The sequence below is a fragment of the Lipotes vexillifer genome, unplaced genomic scaffold (genome assembly GCF_000442215.2).
Source record: "Lipotes vexillifer unplaced genomic scaffold, Lipotes_vexillifer_v1.1 scaffold636, whole genome shotgun sequence".
Taxonomy (NCBI): Eukaryota; Metazoa; Chordata; class Mammalia; order Artiodactyla; family Lipotidae; genus Lipotes; species Lipotes vexillifer.
The window spans coordinates 199,780-202,609 of NW_006786547.1; the positions used below are offsets into that span (position 1 = coordinate 199,780).

Sequence of the window (2,830 nt, forward strand, 5' to 3'; positions counted from 1 at the left end):
GGAAAGAGAGACAGAAACAGGTTGGTGGGGTAGGAGAGGGGCCCACGTGAAGAGAAAAGGCAGGCGAGGAGAGGTAGGAAAGATGAGGTGGAGAAACAGACGACTGAGGTCAGGATCTCCAAGTCCGGGCTGGGGGCAGAGTTAAGGTCTCGGGACCCTTGGGACCCCCCTGCTGGGGCTCCCAGGAAAGTGAGCCCATCCTATTCTCTCTTGTGCCCCGGAGAGTGTGGTCAATGGCAAGAGAGAGCAGCCAGCCTTGGAGGTCTCTCCTAGCCCTCGCAGGGGGACGGGGCTCCCTGGACCTGGAATCAGGACGTGCCTGTTGGAAGACCCAGGGGTCTTGCCTCCCCGGCTGGCTCCCAGCAGTCCAAACACTCAGCACCACGGACAGCATCCCCAGAGGCAGGGTCCCACCATCCCGCCCAGCTCCCAGCTGGCCCAAGCACAGAGCACCCTAGCTTCAATAGCCCATTAATTCAGCAGATGCTCCCTGACCCTCCTGGGGGCCCTCCCAGAGCTAGGCTCTGGGGACACCCTGAAAAATACGACGCTGTTCTTATCCTCAGGGACTCACATCTAGAGGGAGAGAGAGATGTAAACAGCAAGCGACTCTCCTCGACAGCCCGCACAGTGCCCACTAGACTGTGGGAGCACCCTGCCCTCCGAGGGGCCACACCCACCACCAGATCCCCACCAGCAACATCGGTGGGACCTCAGAGGGCTTTCTGTAAAAGCCCCCGCTGCCACCGCCACCGAGGGCAGCAGGCGGGTGTGGACGGCACACACCGTACCGCAGAACCGCGCGGCTCCCAGCAGAAAAGGCTCCCCACTCCCTTTCCTTCTCGGTCATTAGGAAAAATGAAAGGAAAGCAGCAACTTGCCCAGAAAGCTTATCATATCCAACCTCAGCGGCACCCATCCCATCAGAGCCGGTGACAGGCTGGTGCAAAGACAGAAAGGGAAGCTGAGGCACAAGGCCCACCGGCCCCTCCGTCACCTCCAGGGAGAGACCCTCTGAAGGCGAGGCCACCTCGACTCTGGCCCATGCCGGGCACGCTGCAGGCACCTCTGGGGCCAAGCCACCGGCAGTTCGAGCAGACAGCGGGGCAGGCCCCCCAGGATGGGGCGGGTGAGGGGGGCCTCATGCGGGAGCCCAGAGGCCATTTAGCCAAGTCTGTCTGTCCTCACATGCAGCACAGGACAGAGACCTGGCCACAGCCTCCTGTCCCTTGGAAGGAGTGTTCTGGGCCACAGTGGGGCTCCGAGCCTCCCTGGGACCACAAGGTCCCAGAAAGCGTGGCTGCAGGCTGCCGGGGCGGGGCCTCTGGGACCTGGGCTGTGCAAACAGGTCCTGTGGAGTGAACACCCAGGCGCTCAGCCCCAGCCCCAGCCCCAGCCCAGAGCTGGAGCAACAGCAGCTCAGCCCCAGCCTCAGCTACTGGCCAGAGGAGCAGGGCAGAGGCCCCGAATACCCATCAGGCCGGCGGAAGCACCCTGCCCCAAAGGCTGGGGCCTCCGTGACGAGGAGCAGCGCACTCCGCCTGCTCTCAAAGCAGCCCAGCCCACGGCAACTTCTGGATCTCCTGGGTTGTTCGGAAACCACAAGCTGGCAGTTGTTAGGGTCCGTCTGAGAAGGAAAGTGGGTGGCAGGACACACTGATTAAGCACCTTCCTGGAACCAGAAACTGTGACAACACACCGGCGCAGCCTCATCCAAGCACAGCTCCAGGAAGCCGTGTCCGAGAACCCTTCAGGCAGGAGACTCAAATGCACAAATGTGGCCCCCAGATCACGGGGCGACAGAGGCAAGGTTGGAGCCCAGGATTTACAGAATAAGGCCCAGAGCCCTCCCCTGCCCTGGTGACCTGCCCACGGCACCAGCAGTTCTGTGAGCAAGCTTCGCCCAAGGACAGAGCACCGTCGACGGCCCCTCAGCCAAGATCACAGCCCAGGCACCGCCTGGGGAGAAACAATGCCCGTCCCACCAGCACCCACCCCGTGAGGACCACCACGAAGCCGGGGCCTCCAGCGTGCCCAACCCTGCCCCTCGCAGAGGGCGCCCGGGCCCAGCACCCACCCCGTGAGGACCACCACGAAGTCCATGACGTTCCAGCCATTCCGCAGGTAGGAGCCCTTGTGCAGGACGAAGCCCAGTGCAACGATCTTCATCCCGGCCTCGAGGCAGAAGATGCCGATAAAGTACGGCTCCGTGTCGTCCTGAGGAGAAGCACAGAGCAAGGTCAGCCCCGCCCGGGCTGTGGCAGGCGAGGAAACCCCCCACCACCCACAGACTCGGCTCTTCCATCACGGGCCTGTTTGCCCTCTGCCGAGTTCCCCTACCAGGGCAGGTGGCCCTGTCCCCGCGGCCAGCGACACCCGATCACAACAGGAAGGGGGGGCTCCCACCCCCGGAAGCCCTGCAGCAGGGGAAGCAGCAACAACAATAACAAAATTAGGGGGTTTCCACAGTCACTAGGACAATCCTCGTTATAACACCCCACATGCATTTAGCACTATCATCATCCCCATCCTAGAGGAAGCTGAGGCACAGAGAGGTCAGGAACTGGGCCGGAGACTCTCAGCTTGCTAGAGGCAGAGACAAATCCTAACCCAGAGGTGACTTGGGTCTGATCCTGAGCTCGAACCGCTACGGGGACAACGGCCCAACTCCCTAGAGGACAGCCCAGGACCCACGCATTCCTTCAACACACACCTTCTGGATAATAAAAACAAGCACATCTTGGAGGGAGCCAGCACGGCCCTGCCTCAGGCAGCCTCCGGACGGCAAGGCATCCAGCTGGGCAAAAAGGAAAGGAATTCCAGGCCGGTG

At 62.1% G+C, this 2,830-nt stretch overlaps 1 protein-coding gene across 1 annotated transcript in view; it reads right to left on the reverse strand.

Moving 5' to 3' along the window:
- Window positions 1–2,830, reverse strand: part of CACNA1B (calcium voltage-gated channel subunit alpha1 B) — a 197,347-nt gene that overhangs the window by 189,753 nt on the left and 4,764 nt on the right. The window contains exon 3 of the mRNA XM_007458994.1: window positions 2,078–2,217. Within this exon, the coding sequence (XP_007459056.1) occupies window positions 2,078–2,217 (140 nt within the window). The remainder of the gene's footprint in view (window positions 1–2,077; window positions 2,218–2,830) is intronic.